This window comes from Amblyraja radiata, unplaced genomic scaffold, assembly GCF_010909765.2.
Source record: "Amblyraja radiata isolate CabotCenter1 unplaced genomic scaffold, sAmbRad1.1.pri scaffold_1093_ctg1, whole genome shotgun sequence".
Taxonomy (NCBI): domain Eukaryota; kingdom Metazoa; phylum Chordata; class Chondrichthyes; order Rajiformes; family Rajidae; genus Amblyraja; species Amblyraja radiata.
The window spans coordinates 1-24,564 of NW_022630275.1; the positions used below are offsets into that span (position 1 = coordinate 1).

The following is a 24,564-nucleotide window of genomic DNA, read 5'->3' on the forward strand; positions in this document are numbered from 1 at the left end:
AGAACCAAAGTGGACGAGTTGAAAGGGGTTGAAATAATGCTGGGAATTAAAATAGATTTAGTTCTGAACAGGTTAAATATTCCAATACAATTTACTCCTACAGAAGATTGACAAAACAGAAAAGGAAGGAGTGTCCTGATGGGGAACTCAGGGAAGATAACAGTGACGCCTTGAAAGGAGTGCATAAGGTCTTAAAAGTCATTAGGATAGGTGAGTCCTTCAGACCTAATCAAGTTTATCCTAGGACATTGCAAGAAAGTAGGGTAGCGATTTGTGGAGCCCCTGGCAGAAATATTTGTATCATCATTGGCCATGGGTGAGGTTCCAGAAGACTGGTGGATAATAATGTTGTGCCTCTATTTAAGAAAAGCTGCAAGGTAAAGCCTGGGAAGTATAGACTGGTGAGCTTTACATCAGTGGTGGGCAAGTTAATGGAAGGGATTTTGAAAGATAGGATGCAGTTGTAAAGGTAAGGACTGATTAGGGATAGTCAGCATGACTGTGCGTGGGAAATTGCGTCTCATTAATGAGATCCAGGACGAGTTAAATAATTGGATGTAAAATAGGCTTGATAATAGGAAATGGAGGGTGGTGGTAGTGGGTATGTTTTTCAGACGGAGGGCCTACATCCACATTATTCATATTAATAATTTGGATGTGAATGTATGTGGCTTAGTCAGTAAGTTTGAGGATGGCACTAAAATTGGTGGCATAGTGGACCGTGAAGGTGGTTATCTACGACTACAACAGGATCTTGACCAGCTGGGTCAATGCTTACTCTTGCCAGGGTATGCAGAATAGAAACATAGAAAATAGGTGGAGGCCATTCGGCCCTTCGGGCCAGCACCACCATTCATTGTGATCATGGCTGATCGTCCCCTATCAATAACCCGTGCCTGCCTTCTCCCCATATCCCTTGACTCCACTAGCCCCTAGAGCTCTATCTAACAGAATCAAACAGCATCTCAAGAGGGCTGGTCATTCATGACACAGATGCCAGAATGTAGTGAAGCTTTGGAATTCTCTATTCAAGAGAGCAGTGGAGATACAGCAATTGAATATTGTCAACCATTATTTTAGTGAATGACCAACATGATTTACTCCCAATTCTATATCTTAAGGATTTATATATGAGCTTCATGCCAAATGTTGCATAAAAGGTTCTAAGGCAGCTCATCTCCTGAATCTCAATTCAAACAGTTTTATGAAAGATTAACATACAAGTGAATGGAGTAGGAAAATGTAGAACTATTTTTGCTGAACATGCAACAAAGATGCCGGAAATCTGATATAAAAACAGAAAATACTGGAAACCTCTAAAAAGGTTTTAACCTGTTATATGGATTGAAATATATTCCCAGAAGTTTTTGTTTTAGAATAAACTGCCTGTTCCTTGCAGTTGATTAAAATTTAAAACAGTAAAAGAATTATAGCGAGGTAATGGTACGTACCTATGCACTAAAATGTAAATACAAAAATAATGCAGAAGAATCAATAATTTACAACTGATTTCTCATCTTTGTTTAAAATTGTTCTGAAGAAATGACATGGAATAATTCCAATGTGATGAGAACTAAAACCAATATAATAGCATAAAAGTGGTCAAAAGGAAAATGTACTATGACCAAATCACAGCAAAGATGAGAAAAGCACATGAAATTATTATGCTGTATCCAAGAATGGATAACAAAAGCAGCTGGAACAAGTCCTAAAGAATGATGGCTTCAATCTGACACAAGTTCATGCCACAAACAGCTCGGACAGACATTAGACTTTACCCAGGCAACCAACAAAAGATTAACTCTTACCCTGTTAACATTAATAACATTTGCATAGATCCTCGTACTTTATCGTAAACAATGTTGCAAACATAGTTAAATGAGATATTTAATATCCTGCCAAACTGCACAATTGCCTGCATTGGAATTAAAGAAATCGGGAGCCAATAGGATGGACCAATGCAAAAAAACTTAAATTCACAGCCACAAAGTAAAGCTAGTGATAAGTTTCATAATAACTCAGCTTTTGCTATTAAAAACTCCACTGTGAACTGTGCAACAAGGCAGGCAAGGGCGAGTATCTCTAGGCAGCTGATTTCTAAACCATCAAAAAGCAACTAGGGTTTCCATTTGGTAGACTGGTAAATATGCCCACTGAACCAGTAGGCCCATTGATTTCAATAACAAAATAATCAGCTTGCAGGAAAAGCTATTTTTTCTTTCTTTGGATCTCAATAGCTTAGCTTAATTTATGTTTGCTTCTTTTTGGTCCTGTATTTTCCAAGATTTTTCTTTAAATTGAAGAATTCCAAAATGTAATTGGACATATTTGTTAATGTGTTGATATCTCTTTGGCATTGTGTAAGCACAGGGCAGGTTCGATGCAGTTCTCAAAGGATTTCAAGGTTCACGTTGTTCTGAAAGGTTCTGTGTCGCACTCAGCTGGTTACTGGCTTCCCAATGGAAGCCAGAAACCCCAGGTCAGAATCACTCCCAGCTATTAATGGGTTAAAGCGGCAGTCAACATGGCTTACTGGTCAGCAGATGATCCAGGTTCCCCATATATTATGGATCCTGAAACAACCTATAAACAGGGAACTGCAAAAATATATGGATATTAATTTATTTTACTCTCACAGATGATTTTTTGTGATTTTCTGTCGACACCAGAAACATCAAAGCATTTTGGTGGAAATTAATAATAAAAAAATAACATTTATTTTGCATAATCAAGTCACATTGTGTGAACAATTATGGTTTTATATCTCAGAAGATTGATATATGTTGTTGTTTTGCAAAGCAAATTTCTTGTTTACTGAAACAATGCTGAAAGTATACAAACATCAGTGATGCAGACAACTGCTGACTCAATTACCAGCAATTTAATGAACTCTATTTTCATTGATAGCAACGGGAACTTTGAAGGTTTGGTTTCTCCCGTGTATGAATTCAAACATTCTCTTCGAACTAAACTTGCTTATATTCCTTGGAGACACAAGGAACTAATAGATGTTAGTTTACAATAAAAGACACAAAGTGGTGGAGTAACTCAGTGCGTCAGGCAGCATCTCTGGAGTACATGGATACTCGACGTTTCTGATCAGGACCCTTTTTCTTTCCTGTTTATGAAGTGTTATCCGTGATATAAAGGAATAACTAGTCAGGAGGAAAATACACAAATAGGTTAGATTACAAATGATTTTCCGTGACATCAGCTCTCAAAAATAAAAGAATCGTGGCTTATGGTTTTAAAAGAAAGATTATTTGCATTGTCTGTCATATTGATTCCCAATTATTAACATTGAACTGCTTGTGAATGGTTTGAGAATCACATTTACTTCAATGAATGCAGCCCATTGTTACCACAAAAAAGAAAAATTTGTTCATTTTAAAGCTGCCAAGTTCAAGACCAGTCTGCATCCAAAAGCCTAAACTGCCAACAACAATCATCACCAGTATATACTGAAGTGAACTGCATCAGTATAAAGAAACCTTACAATTTCAATCTGCTGTTCCAACTCCTGGCACTGCTCAGTTTGTATCTTCTTGGTCTGTTCACTAGCAACAATATTTTCTTCTTGTTGCTCTTCGATTAATTTTTCCAATTTGATCATTTCTTTGTTCTTTTCCTAGCATATAAACAAAGTAGAAGTGAGAATTAAACCACTGTAGAAAATATCTTTCAATGCCTCTCCCTGTACTTTTCCCCATAAAGAAAACACCATCCTTTGGACTTTTCACATACCAACTCGCTGAAAATGTTTGCCTTTTCCCCTTCATTTCCCACTAGAATCTGCATGTTTACTTAAATAATCAAGGATAATAGCTCTTATATAAGCATTTCTAGATTACTCACACCTCTATTATATAATTTTGGCAACTTTTTTTTTGAAGGTTCACATAATTGATGAAGTACTTGTCTAAACAAAAGTAAAAGTAAATATACTTCTAGAATTTTACATTTCAAATTACATTTCAGTATTTCAAGGTAAATTTTGGTGATAAATTAAAGTACTTATAGTAGTGAAATGTGAAATGATTTAATCCTTAAATTCAAAGTGTATTTTTAGATTATAGCAGTTCATTTGATACATACACACACACATCTATAATATAAATATATATACACACACACAAAAACACATAATAATTTTTTTAATGATATGGGAACTGATCCCAGCAGTGCATTCTTGCTATTTTTTTTTTTAAATCATAGATAACGCGGTTCAAAAGTTATTTAATTGTAATCCCAATTTTACCGCAAGTTCTTGTTCATATTCAACAACTTTGACTGCGTTGGTTGAATAGGCAATAGTTTTCTCCTCCAATTGTTTCTCCACAGTGGATAGCTGCGATTTAGATTTTCTTAGCTGTCAAATAGATAGATATGGGTAAATTAAAATATCCTCAGTGATCATTATTAAGTATAAAATAATTAGAAAATATGCTCTTTAAATTTAACTCCTATCATTCAGCTACTTCTCTTCCTTAAAAATAAGGCATTCTTGTGCACCATCAAGCAGCATTTACACTAATGCCTTCATTCTCACCATGACAAACAATGACAAGATCGCGGACAGGAAGGAGACAGAGATGATGAACAATAATATTTGTCATTTAAAATTTGCAATTCCATGCCGGCTATTTTGGATCAGATATTCAGAATAAAATTTGTAATTTTGGAATACAAACAATTTCAAAGTAAGCATTTTCTTCTACTTTAAAACATTGAAAAGTATTTACAAAAAAAATACGTGGTTCAGAAGCTTCATTAAAACAATTGTTGTATTTACATTTATCATTGCTGAACACATCAGAATGCATCCATTTTCTTCTTATTAAGATATTAACAAGAAAACTCACAGCAGTAATAAATCTATGTTGTTAATCCCACATTAAGTAAATAGATTAAATAATCTATCCAAATCAGTCCAAATTCAGTTTTTTACATGTAAGAATATTTTGATATTAGTGCTTCACCCCAGGGTAGAGAAAGGAGGATATGGAAAAAAGTTTGTTATTCTAAACAAAGTATGTGCATAACAACAAAATATAAGAAAGTTTTAATTTGGCCATGAGCATCCCATGATAAATTAATTTTGGAAAATTTAGAATGATGAAAGAGCCAGCATGGACTGTCAAGGAATAAGTCACAATGAGTGAATCCGATAAAATGTTTTGAAGAGATGATTAAAGCAATGGACAGGCAATGTTTACAGATATAAAGTGCTTGCTTAAGCTATTTGATAAAATCCTTGAGATGACTGAGGAATTGAAGAGGGTGTGGACAATCAGTCCCCTTATTGCTGGTCGCGACTAATGAATTGACACACAATTTAATGCACTTATTAACTGAGTGATGGAATAATAAGTACTAATCCATGTTTGCCAGTGATGCAAAGATAGGTGGCAGTCTACACAAGGTAAACTAGTGGGACTAGTGTAGAAGGAACACGTTGATCAATGTGGCAGTCTAAGCAAGTCCAAAGTTAAAATGAAATAAGCAAATAGATTTCAATTTAAGGATTTTTTCATTCTGACCCAAAAAGATAGAGAGAAAAAAAAGGGAAAGATTAGTAATAATAATGTCCACGAGTCTGCAGGGTCCATGTACACAAACCATTAAAAATTAACATTATAGAACACAAAATGTTCACAAAATGTTGGCTCTTTTTCTACAGAACTAGAGTATCACAAGCAAAACAAACGCTGCAACTGTATAAAACCCTAAATCATGTCCCATCACTTGTTCCCCCATTCATTAAGATCATGGCTGCTTTACAACCTAGCTCTGTACTTACCATATCCCTGATTTGTGAATATTTTCAAAGATAGACACAAAATGCTGTAGTAATTCAGCAGGACGGGCAGCATCTATGGAGAGAAGGAATGGGTGACATTTCGGATCGAGACCCTTCTTCAGACGAAGGGTCTTGACCCGAAACATCACCCATTCCTTCTCTCCAGAGATGCTGCCTGTCCCGTTGAGTTACGACAGCATTTTGTGTCTATCTTCGGTTTATACCAGCATCTGCAGTTCCTTCCTACACATTGTGATCATCTCTATTATTTCTATATCCCTTGATACATTAGGACAGGTACATGGATTGGAAAGGTTTAGAGGGATATGGGCCAAATGTAGGCCCGTGGGACCAGTGTAGAAGGAACATGTTGGTCGATGTGGGCATGTTAGGCCGAAGGGTCCGTTTCTACGATGTATTACTATATGACTATGACATGTTGATTAACTTAAATCTATCAATCTCGAAAAGCATCAATTATATTCTGAATAAAATGATTCTAAACTTATCCCAGCCTTGTCATGTATAATTATTTCCTGAATTTACTGCAGAAAAGGCATTGGTTAATTTTTTTAGTTTACGCCCCCTGGTGCTGGATTCTCAAACCAGCACAAATGTTGACACAAAGTGCTGGAATAAGTGAATTCTGCCTGTCCCGCCGGGTAAACTGACAGCCATGGACTGACGGGACACCGGCCCAGAGCAGTGGCGGCCCCAGGCTTACAGCCAGCGTGGACTGTTAGTCCAGGGCTGTCGGTTAAACCGACAGGACAGGCAGAGTTGAGCTGGAGTTAGCGCTTCTCCTCCTCGCTGGCTGTAAGCCTGGGGCCGCCACTGCTCCAGGCCAGTGTCCCGTCAGTCCAGGGTCATCCCAGACATCTCCGGCCGCCCATGGATGAGGGGACGGGAACGGTCCAGTAGCAATTCAATAAGGCGTGCAGTGCCGGAGACCCGGGTTTGATCCTGACTACGGATGAAACATAGGTCTGTATACACGCAGCAGCTGAGCTGCCGAGAATATTTATCGTGAATGACCTATGACCTGGGCATGCGCAGTCGGAATACCAAACTCGCTTATAGCTCTGCAGGTTAGGCAACATCTTTGGAGAACATGGATAGGTGACGTTTTGGATCAGGTCCCTTCTTCAAACTCAAAGAGGGCCCCTACTTGAAATGCCACCTAGCCATGTTCTCCAGAGATGCTGCTTGACCCGCTGAGTTACTGCAGCACTTTGTCTTTTTTTGGTAAACCAGCAACAGTAGTTCCTTGTATCTCCAGTAAAAATATTTATTTTTGGCCCTCTTTCTCTTCCTGTCTTCCTCTCATTCCCTTCAATATCATGAATTTCACTCAAATCATATCTTCAAAACTCCAGGGAAAACAATGTCAGTTTGCATAATCTCTCCCCACGCAAATCAACAGGGCGTTACTTCCAAGGTCATTAATTCAAGATGAGAACTTGGAAAAATCTTCCACAAATGATAACTGATGTTAATATTGTTAATGATGTTAATATTAACTGATGGTGTAGTGCCAGTAATATGTTTGTGGCTGCAGGAGTCAGTACTTTAGAAGCTATCCTAAGACATCACATGTATAAATTCATTTGCAGGATAAATGACTCTAAAAATGTGCTTATTGTGGCCTTGTCAAACATAAGGGTTGGCACTACACGCTACGAATCCCAGCTGTGGAGACACTGGTATCGTTGTCTCGTTGTAGGACATTGATCATTCTTTTAATCTGGATTTTTAACATGTATTGTGTTTTAAAAAATATATAAATTATGATGTTTTTATAAGTGATATCAGATTCAGATTCAGATTCAACTTTAATTGTCATTGTCAGTGTACAGTACAGAGACAACGAAATGCAGTTAGCATCTCCCTGGAGAGCGACATAGCATATGATATGATATACTAAGATTTTATATGTATTTTATGATATTTAATATGCAATGCATTTTTTATGTAATGTTGCCCCTTGTCTGGTCCGTAATAAAGTTTATTATTATTATTATTAATATTAAATCTAAGATTGATGGATTTTTGATAATCGGACAGGTTATGGGATGTGGGGAAGGGGAGGCGGTACAGTCTTAGGTGATAGACCAAACACTATCTCTCCAAAGGTGAACCTGGTTTGTGCAGTTCCTATTTAGCTCCTATTCCTATAATCCTACTTGAGCACAATGAAATAGAATTGTGGACTAAAATGTAATTATCTTGACGTGCTGGTTACACACCTCCTGTTCCAACTTCTCAATGCCATTTTCCTTTTCCAACAGTTGCTCCTCAAACTTCTGACAACTGCTCCTCTGTCCTGTCATCCGAGTTTCCAATGTTGAGATTGTAGATTCTGCTTCCAATAATTTAGCTTGCAGCTCCTCAACTTCTTTGTTTCGTTTATATCGCTCTTCTTCGAAATGCTGTTCCAGAGTCTTTCTATCAGCTGACAAGGTGACAGAAGTAGCATACTTTTTGTCAGATAAAATACTACTGAAGTAAAGATGTCACAATTGGCAAATGTTTTTGGTTAATTATATACTGTCCCAATCTTCAGACCTAGATTTATGCTGCTAATTGATCTCAATAATGTAATAAAGAAATAGGGATGATCCTCAGCATAAGGAAGCTGAAAGGAGCAGAGAACATCTGTGAACATTGCTAAAAAAAAATCTTGCCATGCTAGAACGAATGGTCAATTTATAAAAAAGTAAGCATAATCATGATGTCTTTTTTCCCAACCAAAATGCTGACATTTTTTTGTTATGCATAAGTTCTAATATAAAATACTTGTCAAAATTATGGCAAATACTCAGTCAGAAACAGTGAATTTCTTACCCTGTAGCTATTTTCCCCACCCTAAATTCTTCACCCTGGCAAAATAATCTCACAGAATCTATTGTCAATCCTTCCCAGAATTATGCACGTCTCAATCTGCCCCATAAAAAAATATGTACAATAGCCCAGGTAAAAAGAATATATCTTCATTTAACCTACAGATGCCTTTGTGTTTCAATACTGTGCAGTGATTAACATCTCAGTTTTGTTTTCATTCTTCTTGCCACTCAAGCTAGTACAACTTACCATCCTTTTTTCTGTTCGAGGTTAGTTCTGGGCTTGTTCCATCCAATACATCAGTACATTGTAGCTTTGAGACTTTACTGTTGGCCAGGCTAGATTCCAGCTTCTGAATTTCATCTTTCATTCCTAACCTTAGTCTAAAAGAGAATATTTTTAGTCAAAAACACTATAAAGCAATGATATAGTTCCAAATAAATAACAAGTATTTGACTTCATGTTTACTTAATCAAATTAAATAAAAGCATTTATTCAAATTTGGGAAGAGAAGATGTAAAGCGTTGTATCATGAGGATCATTGCTAAGATTAGTGCTGTCCAGCATACTCATAAATGTCTTGGACACAGGAATCAGCAACTGCAAATATGAAGTTGAAATTTCCACAAAATTGGGGGAATATATTTTAATGAAGAAGAAAATGTAAGATGGCATCAACAATTGTGAAAAATTAGCATATAAAAGGCGAATGAATTTCAAAATAAGCAATTGAGAAGTTAAGCCTTTTTTTATAATCAAAAATATTTATTAAAATATTAAAATATATACAATACAGTAAAAAACAAAACACAACCCACCACCATAAAACACGACAAATGATAAACTATTATACAACTATCTTACACTCCTTGTCAAGGATGCATTCAACCCCCCGCTGTCTCGGAAATCCCCCAGGGCGCCCATGGATAGCGTGTAGTCCCTCTCTAACACCAACCGGGCAGCCGGCCCGGGAAGAGCCCTCTTCCGCCTGGCGTCGTGACTTGCGGATGGCCAGCTTGGCCAGGCCCAGGAGAAACCCAACCAGGACATCCTCGGCCCTACCTTCTCCCCTATGCACAGGGTGTCCGAAGATGAGGATGGAGGGTGAGAAGTGCAGCCAGAAGGCAAGGAGCAGCCCATTTAGGTAATGGAACAGGGGTGAGGTGAAGCCTTTAGTAGATGGAATAAAAAGCCACCTGTTCTTTGGAAATAAAGTATAAGTGTGCTAAAGAAACAAAGGATCAAGTTTCAAAAGCAGCAAATGTACATTTAACCCTAAAGAACACACATTACTAAGATATTCTAGATATATATATATATATATGTTACCCGCGTGTTATTGTGTTTACAGGCCTGTTAAGCAGCAGCAGCAGCAAGAGTTTCATTGTTTCATTGTCAGTACGTATGACAATAAACACTGTTGACTTGACTCTTGACATCTACAAAATGCACTAGTTACTCACCAAGGCTAGACACAAAAAGCTGGAGTAACTGAGCGGGACAGGCAGCATCTCTAGAGAGAAGGAATGGGTGACGTTTCGGGTCGAGACCCCAACTTTGACCACCAAGACCACAAAGGCAGCAGGTGCATGGGAAGAACACCCCTTCAAGCCACATTGCAGTTTGATTTGGAAATATTGCCATTTTTTCATTGTTGCAGGATCTACGTCCTCGATCTTGTTCCCCAACAACATTGTGAAAGTAGCATCACAGGAGGGACTGCAGCAGTTCGAAGAGGCAGTTCACTACCATCTTCTTAAAGGGACATTGGGATAGCCAATGAAAGATGGCATTGTCAATGATGCTCATATCCCCCCAAAATACAGGACAAATCTGAAATTAAATCAGGTTTAAATACCAAACTTCAAATAAATTACATAATTTTAAATCCGTTTTTTTTTTAAACAGGTAAGCGTGGATTTTTGAAAACAGATTTGCAAGTTGATCAGAATTATTGTGTGTGAGGAAATGTTTTTTTCAATAATCAATGTAGTTTAAAAAATACCTGGATTCTGTGAAATGGGAATCACCGAAATCAGCACTCATTTTGAAATCTTTCATTTCATTTTCCTTCCTAGTTGAAGAAAAGAGATCAGGGTAGCTTGCACTTGATATTCCTGTACTGAATACACCACTTTCGCCCTGAAAAAGACAAATAAAAGGAATCAGATTTGAACGTATTTAAGTTATATTTCTGCATTGATGAACAACGTGTGAATGAAGCTTCATCTCCTTCTCTGCTTGGCCCATCTCCTGCAATACCATCCAATCAACATATAGGTTCTCTATCCCAATCACAACATTTGTCAAATTTGGGAGCTCAAAATAATACCTGCACCTTTCATAACATTCTCAATTATTTGTTGGTCTTTAATCTATGGAACATGTGGGAATTGTAAAATATGTTCACATTAGAGAATATGTTAGCAAGTCAACATGGAAAACACTTGAAAACCAGCGAATGAATGGTTATAACTAGCTTTTAGGTATTAACAATACAGAAGATAATTTCATTGATCGGAATTAATATTAATAGGGAGTGAAAGACAAACAAGCATAACTGGTGAGAGTGTCAGGGAAGCAGATGGGCTGAGTGAGAAATGCATAGAAGGGGAGCTCTTTTCCAAGGGTTTTCACCTTGTCGTGGTGGAGAAGCTTGCATGTGCCTAAGATCTTGAGAGCTAAACCATCTGGAGCTACGCTCCTGGCAGGGTCACCCATGGCGAGCAGGTCGAGAGGAAGATCCCTGACAAAGCTCGGCCCCAGAAGGCCTCAATGGTGAAATAGGCAGAGGATGATGGCTGGCCAGCAGGGGGAGCACCACAACAGCTGAGAAGGCAGATGAAGGCTGCAACCACCTTTGGACCAAGGTTGGTCTCTGTCAAGATAATTGTGGTGTCCATGCACCAGTGTCTCCATGTTAAAAGATGTCATGCAGAGGGGGAACTTGCACATTCCTCACTCTAATAAAGTCGGTGGATCCAGGATGGGCGTCTTCAGCCATCTCAAGACCAACAGAAAGAATCCATCGGGACAATCGCACTCAACTTTGTATGGTCACTGATGATGGATGGGGAGCTAATAAACAAAAGTTGGCAGATGATAACAAAATAAAACCTGCAAACCATTACACCAATCTTATTGGAAATATCTGAGTACCGGAATAGCAAGGTAAGGCAATGCCATGAATGCCAAAAAGTGCTTAACAACTAGAACGTACCTTTAAAGAGTAATAATTTTAAAATAGAAACATTTTAAGGCAGAACAATTTGTACTCATCAAAAACAACCAAATAAATAAATGATCAAGTGGTTATGTTTATTAAGGGACACCAGATAATAGACAATAGGTGCAGGAGTAGGCCATTCGGCCCTTCGGCCCTTCGAGCCAGCACCGCCATTCAATGTGATCATGGCTGATCATCCACAATCAGTACCCCGTTCATGCCTTCTCCCCATATCCCCTGACTCCGCTATCTTTAAGAGCCCCATCAAGCACTCTCTTGAAAGTATCCAGAGAACCGGCCTCCACTGCCCTCTGAGGCAGAGAATTCCACATACTCACAACTCTCTGTGTGAAAAAATGTTTCCTCATCTCCATCCTAAATGCCTTACCCCTTATTCTTAAACTTTTGTTCCTTTAGTAACCAATACTTGGCTACGTTATCACAGAACCATTTTACAGCTTTTCAAGTTGGTGGGAAAGACTCCATTTATGGTATATGGACATACTGATCTGTTTTGTAGTAAATGCCTATTATGTTCTGTTGTACTGAAGCAAAGCAAGAATTTCATTGTCCTATTAGGGACACATGACAATAAACTCACTTGAACTTGAACATTTAGTCTCTGGTACTGAATTTCAGCCTAGCTGTCTCTGAAAAGGGGTTTAAACCCAGAAACCTCTGAATCATGGAACAAATGTTTTACCAGTAAAATAAATAGGTCAAACAAACACCCCATGAAAAACAAAGCATGTTAAATATAGGGGAATCTTGGTTCTAGAAGGTCTTGCAAAAGAAGATACCAATGAATATAATGCAGACTGGAATTCAAATCTTGTGAGGAGTTAGCATTATTCAAGCCTTGACAGGATTTGGATATTTTTGAGAACAAAAAAATGTCATGATGTTAAAACAGTGTCCTACCCCATTGAGTATTTCAACATTTATTCTTGTTTACCTCTTTACTTCCTGTCCGATTAAGTTGTAGAAGTGACTCCAAGTTCCTCATCTCCATTTTAGTGCTCTCCAGCTCTTTACTGAACCGAAGCAATTTATCATTTTGGGAAGTTGTAAGTAATCGTAGTTCTGTATTCTCCAGCCTCAAGCCTTCTCGATCTTTCAAAATAGTCTCTTTATTGGCCAGTTCATTTTCTAACATTTTAACTTTTTCTTTAGTATCAGATAAAACTGAATAGATCCCTGCATTCTTAGTCTCCAGATCCTTTTGAGCCACCTTTAGATCACAGTTTTGTTCCTTTATAAGCCTGCATGAAAAGACAATTGGTCAATGTCTTTCTACATTTTATACACATGTAACAAAAATTAATAATTTTATTGCTGCTGTGCAGTTATTGCAAGCAGTGATAAAAATAAAGGAAGCAATACCTACTTCAGAAAAACTGTTAAAGAGTGCAATGAATATCCGGTTAAGCTAGCTCTTCTCTATACTGGTGTTATATATGAAATTCTCCATACAGGACAAAGAAAGGGGGAAACAAAACATCTGCAGGAGATGGCATACACGCAGGAAGAGAGGAAGCAGATGCAGGAGTGAGAGTGCGTGCACAGGAGAGAAGGTTCTTGGACAGATAATGGATACATGTGTAGGACAGATAGGAAGTGTGCAGGGGACAAGATAGTATGCCTGCATGAGACAGAGCATAAACTGAGAAAGGGATGGAGCACGAGCTGGGGGGAGGAGGCACTGTAAGAGAGGGAAAGTGTGAGAGGGATAGATAGAGAAGGAGAATGCAAAAAAAAAAAAGGAAAAATGGTTGATGGGTTCTCAGCTGTTATCAAATGTTGAACAGCATGCATTGTCATTGTATTTACAACAGCAGTGAAGGAGGTATACGCATATTGAAAGATTAACCTGATTTCTTCGTTCTTCTTTTCCACCTCCTTTTCTAGGCTAGTGCATTTCCCAAATAAACCTGCTCTGTTCTTATCACAGTGATCCAAGCTGCTCTGCCAGTCTTCTTCATTAGCTTGAAACTGTAATATAAAAGATAAAACAGATCAAGTATTCCCACATATTTTATGACTACATTGAAATCCAACTCTACACCCTTCCTCACCATGGTAATTTTTTCTGTAGTCTTTTCCTTGTACCGTTTGAACGCAACAGAAAGTTCTTCAGCATCAAAGAGGGCTTCATTTCTTTGTTGTTCAGCTCTATTTAAAAACAAAATACATTGCTTCATTGTTGGCCTAATCATCAATGATTCTCCTTAGCAAGATTATGTCCTAAAGAACAGAATAGTCCCACTCTATTCAACAAAGCCAAGGCAATCTTAATTGTTTTTAAAGCACCGGTTTTCCCCAATTACAAACCAACCTAATCTTTCTCATTAAAATACAAAACACTATACATAATTTCCGTTGAAATTTATTTTTTCAATAAGGTTCCAACTCTGAAAAGCTATTGTCTTCTTCAAAATGGATGTATTCTCCTCTGTACCAATTATACACCCTCCTCTCCAGTCGGTGTCATCTGCAATTTTTGAAATTATGTTTACGATTCTTACGTCCAATTTGTGAATTTTAATTTTGAGGAACGGTCCCGGTATGGATCCCTGAAAGACCAACTTCCTATCTTCCTCCATGCTAAACAACTACCACATAACTCTGTAAGAAACTCAGCAAGTCAGGCAGCATCTGTCATAGTCATGCAGCACGGAAACACGCCCTTTGGTCCAATTTGCTCATGCCTACCAAGATGCCCCATCTGCACTAGTCCCAGCTGCCCACGTCTGGCCCTTATCCCTCTAATCCTTTCCTATCCATGTACGTGTCAAAATGTCTTTTAAATGTTGTTATAGTGTCTGCCTCAACTACCTCCTCTGGCCTTGGGGGAAATGGACACATTTCCTTTTGGGTCAAGACCCTTCTTCAAAACTGAATATTGCCTGTCCATTTCCCTCCACAGACTAAAGAAGAAAATGGAGCAATCTTAATTTCCTTACAAATTCTATTCAATTGCTGTTGGAATTTTGATTACCTGTAACATTTATTAAACAATGTCAAATGGGCAAAGATAGCATCTTACAGCGAATCAAAATAGCTCAATAAAATTGCCACCCAAACAAATTCCATTGGTGATATCATCAACTGAAATTATGAAGAGCCTTGTTATTCCTCTCAAAATTTGCAGTGTTCAAATATTAACCAGTACCATCTGGAAAGAGTTCTTCTCCACTGTCAGCCTCATAATCTGCTTAGTCATTCAACAACTTGCATTTATGTAAAGCTAGATCATTTAAGAAATTGCATTTATGTAACGCATCTTTAACAAAATATTATACTGACTGTTAAATATTACCTCTTTCCTCTTTTATTTTGGTCATAAAGCTCATTCTTCATTCTTTTGCATTCTTCTGACAACTTTTCCACCAGTTTGTCCTTCTCGGCAACCATCCATTGGCTCTCTTCCAATTTTTCTTCGGCAACTCTTATTAAAAAAGAAAACTCTTATTGAGAAAGAAAACAAACATTGACTACATCTAAACATCATGGTCTTTAGCATAATAATCACTTGCCAACTCTGCCACTGAGAACAGATAAAGTTAAATTTAAAGTTAAGGGCCTGTCCCACTTACGTGTCCTTGGCACGCAAATTACGAGACCTCGTGGTCGCATTGAGGCGCACGGGCATCCTATGGTCGCGCGGGGCCGGTCCCACTTAGAAGCGCGGAAGGATATGTAGTTGTGTAGTGAACAAAATCTTTGCTCGCCACCGGCCTGTCGCGGAACTGACGACCAAAGTGGGACAGGCCCAAGACCCTGGCGCGATGCAACGTCTCACCTTCAACAGCAGCAGAAGCAGGCAAACGATCGCCGAGCTCGGCCTGGGGCTCACGGCCGCTGCGGTCCGGATCCGCCCCCACTTCTACTCCCAGAGCGGGGCCAAGAAAATTGAAGATAGACACAAAATGCAGGAGTAACTCAGCGGGACCGGCAGCATCTCTGGAGAGAAGCAATGGGTGACGTTTCGTGTCAAGACTCTTATTTTCAGACTGAAGAAGAGTCTCGACACGAAACGTCACCCATTGCTTCTCTCCAGAGATGCTGCCGGTCCCGCTGAGTTACTCCAGCTTTGTGTCCATCTTCAAATGACGTCACGCGCTCCAGACGGCTGTGCGTACGCATGTAATTGCGCCCGACCTTCGCTGGACCGTCTCGTTTCAACGCGGCCACGAGGTCGCGTAATTTGCATGCCAAAGACACGTAAGTGGGACAGGCCCTTTACTTGGTAACTATAAATTACACCAACATGAAATGGAAAAATTAGATCTTTCAAATTTAGAATAGCTTATTGATCGCAGTTAATTATTTATTTGGGATTCTTTTTAAGAGAAAGAACTTGCAATGTGTCGAGTTGTTTATGAGATGAATCTGCTCTTGGAAGGTAGATACGAAACGTCATCTATTCCTTCGCTCCATAAATGCTGCCTTACCCTCTGAGTTTCTCCAGCATTTTTGTCTACCTTTGATTTTTCCAGTATCTGCAGTTCCTTCTTAAACACCAGACAGTCCAGGTGTATTCCTGGAAATCACCTTTTTACAACTAGCACTGTTTCTACCCATCAGAATATTCCAGGTAGATCCATCATTTGTTAGACTTAATAAAAAGCTGCAATTTAAATCTGCGATTACCTGAGAGCTTTCTCTTGAGCATCTACTTCAGCCTCCAAACCCAGGATATCTTCATTTAACTGAGAAATATGATGCGCCTTTTCATTAATAGATGGTTCAAGATGACAACACTATAAAATTAAGCAATGACAAATGTTTAGGTTGATATTCAACACCGTTTAAAACACTCCAATCACTGCTCTTAAAACACATTTCCTCCTGCCTCAATATTCAGTTTGCCATTATAATTTCAACAATTTATCAAATATCTTTAAACAAATGTATAACGCTTGAGACAACTCTAAAATCAAAAAAATTGAAAGATTTTACTGGGATGCTCCAGTATTTCATTATCATTTCCCCTGCAATCTCAGATGCATTCTTATAGAGTAGGAGATTTCCCCAATTTGAATGTCACATCGCATTTTTTAAAACCTTGAATGTCACTTTAAAGGTTGCAATCTGCAAAGCTATGGGCCAACTGCTGGAAGGAGAGATTGGGCTGGGGAGCACTTTCTCAATGGACCAACTCACCTTCAATATTGAGAGTTTTCATGAATTTTTGTTATGCAAAAAAAAGTAAATATATTTATTTCAATACTCACTTTAACTTTTGATTCAGTCAGCTCCATCTGTATACTTTCAATTTCCCGCACCAAACTATGATTCTGGGAGAGCAATCGGGAATTGTCTTCCCGAAGTACACTGAGCTTTTTCCATAATTGTTCATTTTCCTGCTCGACACCAGATGAAGCCGGCAAATGAGGCGTCTAAAAAGATTTGTATTTGAAAGAGATATTTTTTACTTCTTTAAACTACTCAGTCCAGAAGACACTGATTTTTTATAAAATACACACCTTGCATTCCTCACCCAGCTTGTCACATTTTGTTTATAACTAAAGTAGCAAGATTAGTCAATGATGAAGCATATTAAAGAGACCTTCTCCAGTTCCCAATCAAAATCATGTTGTAACAAATTTGGCCCACGTTATACAAACCAAAGATCCTATAGCAAGCAAGATAGATCACTTAACAAAAAAAGATGTATTACGGTCATGGGCAGATTCATGGGTAATTTTCGGCCCCGTTTCCGTATCCGCCTTCCGCACCAAAGATCCCATAGCGGAGTAAAGATAACTAGTGCGGAGACGGAAGCCGGTTACGGAAACATCCTCGTAAAAATAAAAGTTATTTGGTAAAAATCTTCTCCTCATTTTCAGAATTATAATTTATTAACACAAACTGTTCCCCCGCAACGTTGATTACACTGCGAGTCGGGTCGGGTCGGGTTACTAAAATGGATGCAAAAAAAGGCCCACGTTTCACTCCGTTACAAACTACACGTCAGCCCATTGCATTTAGAAGGAGTGGTCTATCTTGCTCCAATATGGGATCTTTGATACAAACAGTGTTCCCGGATTCGTTAATCGTGTTATATCCAATTTATGGTATGGAAACACAGGTTATCGCAGAATTAGCTATACACCCATCTGGTTAAACATAATTATTCTCAACTTAGTTCTAAATGAGTGGTCCCTTATCCTGACACTGTGGATACAAGATCCAAATTCTCGAGCTGGAGCAATTCTAATTCCCTCTTGAATGCCTGACGGACATTGTTCCCACCATCCCTGTAAGCAATAAATTCCAGATGATAACCCTTCACATAAAAAGAGCTTTTTCTCACATCTCCTTTGCATATTTTGACCAAAGTTTTTCATCTTTATTCTTTCTACCAAAGTGTATAACCTCACAATTCCCCCACATTATATGAATGGACGCTCTGCTGTAACAATTCTATGATATTATAAATCAGTCCAGAGAGACTCATTGCAAAATCTTCGTCAGTATAACCCAGTATTAAATCGCTTCATCAGGAAACCTCATAAAGCAACCTAGGTGGAAGGATTTCACAGCAACTCATATCGCTTCAGTAAGATAACACGCTTGGTGAACTTATTAAGAAAGGACCTCTCAGCACTTCAACTCCCCCTCCCATTCCAAATCCGACCTTTCAGTCCTGGGCCTCCTCCATGGCCAGAGTGAGTCCCACCGCAACTTTTAGGAGCAGCACCTCATATTTCGCTTGGGTAGTTTACACCCCAACGGTATGAACATTGACTTCTCCAATTTCAGGTAGTCCTTGCTTTCTCCCTCTCCTTCCCAGCTCTCCCACAGCCTGTTGTCTCCGCCTCTTCCTTTCTTTTTCCCGCCCCCCCCACCCCCCCCGAAGGGTCTCGACCCGAAACGTTGCCTATTCCTTCGCTCCATAGATGCTGCCTCACCCGCTGAGTTTCTCCAACATTTTTGTCTACCTTCGCTTGGTCAACTTGTAGTGTCTGCACCAACTGATAGCAAACTGTGGCAACTGCCACTGTTAAATACAGATAATCTAAAAATATAATAAGCTAAAAAAAATTACCCTGCCTCCAAAACTGCTAGTTGGACTAATGTTACTAAAAACATTTTTTTGAGGAAGCATTCTCTCAGTGGTTGTCAGATGACGGTTGCTCATCGGAGAAACTATTGGATTAGATTGTAAGAGATCTTCCATTGTTAAAGCAGGGGAATGATCCTGCTGTGAAGAATCATCAGACTGGTCATTTAAACGGGCACTGTGGGAAAAAAATAAAAATTATTTTCTAAGTTTTAATTGCACATTTAGGTTCATATAGATCATACCAAAAAATTATATTTTCACCCAAATCTTTACGTCATTTTCAAATGTGTCCTCTGATGTTACTGCTAAGAGGACAACAAAATCAAACAGTACACTAATAAATCACTCATATATGAATCAGCACGCAGTTCACTAAATATCAATGAGGGTCTTCGTTTGGATTTAGTCTAATCTAAATAGGGAGTCAGAATTACAGAAATAGGAGCTGCAGGTGGATGAGAGCTAGGGAGAAAGAATGCAAGGCGCAGACAGAAATATCAAAGGTATATAGTTATACAGATGCACATGCATGCTAAGGACAATGCAGGTGTATTGCCCCCAGCATGCTTTCAGTTTAGAAGCAATGAAACATCAAGGCAATCAAAGTTGGGTTTAAGAATCTTATGTAGGTGAGAGCATCAGGGCCAACTCAGAAGAGTTAGATGATCAGTATGAGGTGCCAGCAACATATCTCTGAATGAGAAATAGTGTGGATAGGATTGATTGAAGATTTCTGTGCAATGTAAGTAAGGAAAATAAATATAGACAGAGTTGAGATTGTTCCAGTAGTGAAGAAAAATGATGACATTATGGATACGGCTTAAGTTAGTTTTAGCGATACAGCATGGAAACAGGCCCTACTGCCCAACAAGACTGCGCCAACCAGCAATCCCTATACCAGGGGTCGGCAACCTACGGCACACGGGCCGGATCCGGCCCGTGACCCAAAATCATCCGGGCCGCAGGCATTTTTTTCCCGTCATCTACACTTCTTTACAAAAAATCAGAACTGATATAATCCCACGAGCTGGGTAAAAGGTTAGTTGGATTGGTGGATGCGGTTCCACTGATGTAAAAGTGCAGTTGCAGTTGCAGCGGCTGCAGTGCCTGGTGTTCAGCGCGCCCCGGAACCATCCGTCACCGCGCTTCACCCAGCGGAGGGTTAGGGTCTGGGCCGCCCTCCTCAAAGATGGCGGCGCTGCTGGCCATTGCTCCGTGTGGATGCGGCGGACAGGAATCCAGCGGTAAATGGACGGGACTGGACCTTGGAGAGGAAGGAGAGGGAGGTGGGGAGGGAGGGGATAGGGGAAATGGAGAGAGGGAGAGATGGAGAGGGAATGGGGGAAAAGGGAAGGGGAGAGGAGGGGGGAAGGAGAGAGGGGGAGGGTCGGTGGGGGAGAGAGGGTCAGAGGGAGGAGGAGGAGAGGTGGAGAGAGGGGGAGGAGGGTGAGGGGGAAGAGAGAGGGGGAGGGGAAGAGAGGGGGAGGGGAAGAGAGAGGGGGAGGGGAAGAGAGAGGGGGAGGGGAAAGGGAAGAGAGAGGGGGAGAGAGGGGGAAGGGGAGGGGGAGAAGAGAGGGGGAAGAGTGAATGGGGGAGAGAGTGAATAGAGGAGGGGGGAGAGGGTAACAAAGGGTCTGCATGAAGTTTAGGACAGAGAGGGGTGAGGGTACTTTCAATAGTAGTGTCTCAAACTAACTGCTATGTTCAAAATGACATAACATTGCTTAAATATACAAATATGTCAAAGTTTAGTTAGTATGTATTATTATTAGCTCCATTTATTAACTATGGCGATAGATGCGGCCCTCCATCCGATCACATACATGAGTTCTGGCCTCTATGCAGAACAAGGTTGCCAACCCTTGCCCTGTACACTAGTACTACTCTACTCACTTGGGACAATTTACAATTTTTCCAAACCCAATTAACCAACAAACCTGTATGTCTTTGGAGCGTGGAAGAAAACAAGGACTCTCAGAGAAAACCCACGTGGTCACGGGGAGAACGTACAGACTCCTTACAGACAGCACCCTTAGTCAGGATAGAACCCGGGTCTCTGGCACTTAAGGCAGCAACTCTACCGCTGTGCCACCATGCCACTTTGCTGTATGAAGCTCAATTTGCAGAGGCTGTCAACTATTCAGTTAAGCATCAACATATTTGGCAAAAGAAAGATCAGAATACGTGTTAGAGCAAGGGTCGGCAATCAGCGGCCCCGGCCAAATGCGGCCCCAGGCCAAATGGGCCCGTAACCCAAAATTATCCAGCCCACAGTCCGTGGTCCCTGCCTGCTTCAAAAAATCCACCATTGTACCGGTACCAAAAAATGCCTCCCCAGCCTGTCTGAATGACTACCGTCCGGTGGCCCTTACCTCGGTAGTCATGAAATGCTTTGAGAGGCTGGTGAAGAAACACATCTGCGCCTTCCTCCCTCGGAACATGGACCCGTTGCAGTTCGCATACCGTCCGAACAGATCCACGGACGATGCGGTCTCCCAGGTTTTGCACACCACTCTCTCTCATCTAGACAGCCAGAAGGGGGGCTACATGAGGATGCTGTTCATAGACTTCAGTTCAGCCTTCAACACGATAGTCCCCACCAGACTGGCCGGGAAGCTACTGGAATTGGGGCTCAACACCTCCCTGTGTGCCTGGGTCCTGGACGTTCTCACCACCAGGCCCCAGGTAGTCAAGATGGGAGGGAATACATCGAAGTCCCTCACCCTAGCACAGGATCGCCCCAGGATTGCGTCCTCAGCCCCCTATTGTACTCCCTGTACACACATGACTGTGTGGCTAGGTTCAGCTCCAACTCAATAATTAAGTTTGCTGATGACACTGTGGTGGTGGGCCTGATCTCAGACAACGATGAGAAGGCCTACCGGGAGGAGGTGGCTGATCTAGCACTCTGGTGCCAGGACAACAGCCTCCTCTTGAACATCAAAAAAACTAAGGAGCTGATCGTGGACTTTAGGAGGGCACATCATCCGAGGACCACACACCATTGAGGATAAATGGGGATCCTGTGGATAGGGTGAGCTGTTTTAAATATCTGGGAGTCCACATCTCTGAGGATATGACATGGACATCACACGCCACAGCACTCGTGAGTAAGGCAAGGCAGCGCCTTTACCAACTCAGGCTATTGAGGAAATTCAGAGTGTCTCCGAGGATCCTCCAGTGCTTCTACGCAGCGGCTGTGGAAAGCATCTTGTCCGGAAACATTACCATCTGGTTTGGGAATTGCTCTGCCCAGGACAAGAAGGCTCTGCAGAGAGTAGTGCGTTCGGCCGAATGCACTATGGGAACTTCACTTGCCCCCCTGCAGGAACTATACATCAGGAGGTGCAACTCCAGAGCCAATAAAATCATGGGAGACCCCTTCCACCCATGCAACGGACTGTTCCAGCTGCTACGGTCAGGCAAACGCCTCCATTGCCATGCTGTGAGAACGGAGAGGTTGAGAAGGAGTTTCTTCCCAGAGGCCATTCGGACTGTAAACTCCTATCTCACCAGGGACTAACTTTACTGAACGTTTTTCCTTCCAATATTTAATATGTAAAATAATATGTGTGTGTTTATGATTGTGTTTATAGTTTGTTTGGTTGTTTGTTTGTTTGTCTTTTTGCACAAAGTCCGCGAGCATTGCCACTTTCATTTCACTGCACATCTCGTATGTGTATGTGACGAATAAACTTGACTTGACTTGATTTTGTTTCCCGTATTCATCCGGCCCGCCGAGCGCCCGCCCCGAGCGCGACCGAGCTCTGGCTGTACCGCATCCTGCGCAAAGCCGCCAGCATGGCCGCGCACCTTCTGTGAACACTTTTAAGACAGAACTGCAGATGCTGGAAAAATCGAAGGTAGACAAATATGCTGGAGAAGCTCAACGGGTGAGACATGCAAGGATTGCATGAGGCTGCCTCACCCGCTGAGTTTCTCCAGCATTTCTGTCTACCTTATGTAAACATGCGACTTGATGCCTGCCATCTGGGGTGGGATCCATTTGTACACATGATAGATGTGGCCTGCCATCCGCTCAGACATGCGTCCCAGCCCCTATGCAGAACAAGGTTGTCGACCCCTGTGTTAGAGTGTATTATTCCATTTGAGAAAATAATTAAATAAATGTAGGTTTGAACTATGAAAATTCCAGTTCATCAGTGTCTTGATGACACAGATACATGCTGTCAGTCACAGAACCCAGTGTGGTAATTGTAAAGGAAATAACTGGTTACTTCAGCATTTTGTGTCCATCTTTGGTAATTATGTTGATTTTTATTTTTTAAATGGACACAAAATTTAAAGATAAGGACATAAATGGGACCAAGGAAGGAAACAGTGGAATGTCTGAAGCAACTCCAAGCAGGAGAGGAAATGTCATTGCAGAAATTATGAGGAAACAACATAATGAGACAAGAGGATGACAAGATCAAATGTCACTATAAATTGACCCCTAGCATGCAGATAACTGGTAGAATATGGGAGTGGAGGCAATTGATATGAATGTGGGAGAATATAATAGGTTAGGACAGGTTCAGTATAAAACTGGTGCTTGATGGCCAAAGGACCTGATAGGCTTGGTGGGTCAAAGGGCATGATTCCGTGTTGTATCAATCATGTTGATAAACTGAAATTTGTCAAATTGAATTCAATGAAGTTAAGACTATTTCCACAAATTCAGGGCTACCACAATGCTTTCAAATTCAGTGGTAATCAATTCTCCAGTGTTGAATCTCACTAACTGTTTCCTTTTCATACAACACACAATGATGCTTACATGCAAAATTGTTATCATGTGACCATTTTAATAAGTTGATAAATGCTTTAACAATAGGTGATACTATTCTGACCTATTAAAGTCTAATCTTGAACTTTGCAAACTTTTTTCAGTCTTCATCAGCCTCTTCCTCAAAGCTACCAAATTATCCATCCACTTGCCCTTTTGTAACGAAGTGTCAATGACTGTCATGAAGATGTTGTCCACTCTAAAAAAAACAAATATTTAGACTGTGCAGTCATAAAATCTATAAGTAGCCGTGTTATATACTGACAGACCGATTATCAATGAAATCAGGACAGCAGAACCAAATTCCTCTGATTAAATTAACAGGAAATTATATGTTCTTTTAATATCACTTCAGTTTATAAATTGCTACTTGTACCATCCATTTAATTCAATACATATGACAACTAATAATAAAATGAAGTTTCATTCTAAAGGATCTGTCAGTTTACAGGAACTTCAATAACAGTCATAAAGTTATATAGCATGGAAACGTGCCCTTCCGCCTGACTCGTCCATGTTGGCCAACCAAGTTAGCTAACCAAACTAATTTCACTTGCCTGCACGTGGACAATATTCATAATACCAGATTTCTGGAATGCATTGCCACGGGAGATGGTAAAACCAGAAACGTTAGCAATGTTTAAGAGGCAATTAGACAGACACATGAACAGGCAGAGAATAGAAGAATATGCAAATGGGATTAGTTTAGATTGGCATCATAGTCGGCACTGACATGTTGGCCGCAGAGCCTGTTCCTATGCTGTACCGTATTCTGCTCTGTGCAATGCAATATGCATGCTATGTTCAAGCTGGTCTCTTACGCTTAGCCTTTGAAT

At 40.3% G+C, this 24,564-nt stretch overlaps 1 protein-coding gene across 1 annotated transcript; it reads right to left on the minus strand.

The window, feature by feature from the left end:
• Nucleotides 1–3,360: 3,360 nt before the first annotated feature.
• On the minus strand, nucleotides 3,361–23,971 carry LOC116969740 (coiled-coil domain-containing protein 18-like). Its single transcript, XM_033016516.1, has 13 exons — nucleotides 23,793–23,971; nucleotides 18,922–19,114; nucleotides 17,105–17,269; nucleotides 16,521–16,630; nucleotides 15,187–15,315; nucleotides 13,943–14,039; nucleotides 13,738–13,859; nucleotides 12,823–13,129; nucleotides 10,647–10,783; nucleotides 8,891–9,024; nucleotides 8,047–8,252; nucleotides 4,259–4,369; nucleotides 3,361–3,628 (listed from the first exon to the last, which is right to left on the minus strand). The coding sequence occupies exons 1-13, from the start codon at nucleotides 23,909–23,911 to the stop codon at nucleotides 3,449–3,451; spliced, it is 2,010 nt and encodes a 669-aa protein (XP_032872407.1). The 5' UTR covers nucleotides 23,912–23,971; the 3' UTR covers nucleotides 3,361–3,448.
• Nucleotides 23,972–24,564: the final 593 nt, after the last annotated feature.